At 43.0% G+C, this 1,727-nt stretch overlaps 1 protein-coding gene across 1 annotated transcript; it reads left to right on the forward strand.

The window, feature by feature from the left end:
- Positions 1-264: 264 nt before the first annotated feature.
- LOC138390921 (olfactory receptor 10T2-like) lies at positions 265-1,209 on the forward strand. Its single transcript, XM_069480914.1, has one exon. The coding sequence runs from the start codon at positions 265-267 to the stop codon at positions 1,207-1,209; it is 945 nt and encodes a 314-aa protein (XP_069337015.1).
- The last annotated feature ends 518 nt before the right edge of the window (positions 1,210-1,727 follow it).

The raw sequence follows: 1,727 nt of genomic DNA on the forward strand, positions 1-1,727 counted from the left end.
TGAAAAATAGAAACACCTTACAAAAATGGGGATAAATATCTTTGGATATCTTTGAATTGGGGCATTATTTGTGTCACTGCTCATGTCTCCTGATTTTTCCCCATCTCCAATCTGTGTGCTTAACTTGTTGGTTAGTCATTTTTTCAGACCAGTATTAATCAGCTTTGTACAGAAACCCAAATATGGTTTCTTTGGGATAATTTTACTTTTGTCAAATACTCTCCTCTCAATTTCAGGTTGTTTAAATCTGATTCCCACTAACCCATGAAGAGGCAGAACCAGAGCATGGTCACTGAGTTCATCCTTATAGGCTTCTCAAACCTGGGGGATCTGCAAATCCTGCTCTTCTGTATCTTCCTGCTAGTCTATTTGAGCACTCTGATGGCCAATGCCACCATCATGACTGTCATTCGCCTGGAAAAGGCTTTGCACACCCCTATGTACTTCTTCCTTTTTGTCCTTTCCTGGTCTGAAACCTGCTACACTTTGGTCATTGTACCCAAAATGCTAACCAACCTGCTGTCCACAGTTTCAACCATTTCTTTCTCTGGGTGTGCTGCCCAGCTCTATTTCTTTGTGGGCTTGGCTTGTACCAACTGTTTTCTCATTGCTGTGATGGGCTATGATCGCTATGTTGCCATCTGCAACCCTCTTAACTACACACTCATTGTCAGCCGAGCCACCTGTATCCAGTTGGTTCTAGCCTCCAGCTTCTGTGGTTTCCTGATCTCTGTGGTTGTCAACATCCTGGTGTTCAGCGTACCCTTCTGTGACTCCAATAGGATCAACCACTTTTTCTGTGACATTTCCCCTGTCATAAAACGGGGCTGTACAGACACCAACCTGAAGGAGATGGTCATCTTCTTTCTCAGTATTCTTGTATTGCTGGTTCCCTTTGTGTTGATCTTCATTTCCTATGTCTTCATCGTTTCCACCATCCTCAAAATCTCCTCAGTGGAGGGACAGCATAAAGCCTTTGCCACCTGTGCCTCCCACCTCACAGTGGTCATTGTCCACTATGGCTGTGCTTCCTTTATCTACCTAAGGCCAACATCCCTGTACTCCTCAGATAAGGACCGGCTTGTGGCGGTGACCTATACTGTCATCACCCCGCTACTCAACCCACTTGTCTACGCACTGAGAAATAAGGAAGTAAATATGGCTCTGAGAAAGGTTCTGAGTAGATACTCATTTCCCAAAACACTCTGAGTGAGCTGAATCAGCAGGAAATTATATTCACGAATGCGTCCTGGATAGCACTTCCATTCTACAAACATATTTGTCCTTTTTGTAGTACTCCTTGACAAAAAAAAAAAGAAAGAAAGAAAAAGAAAAAGAAAAGAAGAGAGAGAGAGAGAGAGAGAGAAAGAAAAGAAAAGAAATAAGGACTTTGGGTAACCCTGATACTTCTTTTTTTTTTAATTTCAGCATATTACAGGGGTACTGATATTTAGGTTATGTATATTGCCTTTGCCCCACCCAAGTCAGAGCTTCAAGGGTGTCCATCCCCCAGATGGTGCACACTGCACCCATTAAGTGTGAATATACCCATCCCCTCCTCCCCACTCCCACCTGCCCAACAGCCAGTGAATGTTACTACTGTATGTGCACATAAGTGTTGATCGTTGCCAATTTGATGTAAGTACATGTGGTGCTTGTTTTTCCATTCTTGTGATACTTCACTTAGTAGAATGCACTCCAGCTCTATTCAGGATAATACAAGAGGT

The sequence above is a fragment of the Eulemur rufifrons genome, chromosome 8 (genome assembly GCF_041146395.1).
Source record: "Eulemur rufifrons isolate Redbay chromosome 8, OSU_ERuf_1, whole genome shotgun sequence".
Lineage (NCBI taxonomy): Eukaryota > Metazoa > Chordata > Mammalia > Primates > Lemuridae > Eulemur > Eulemur rufifrons.

Coding starts and splice junctions, on each gene's coding strand:
- LOC138390921 (XM_069480914.1), top strand. CDS start 265: ATGAAGAGGCAGAACCAGAGCATGGTCACTGAGTTCATCCTTATAGGC.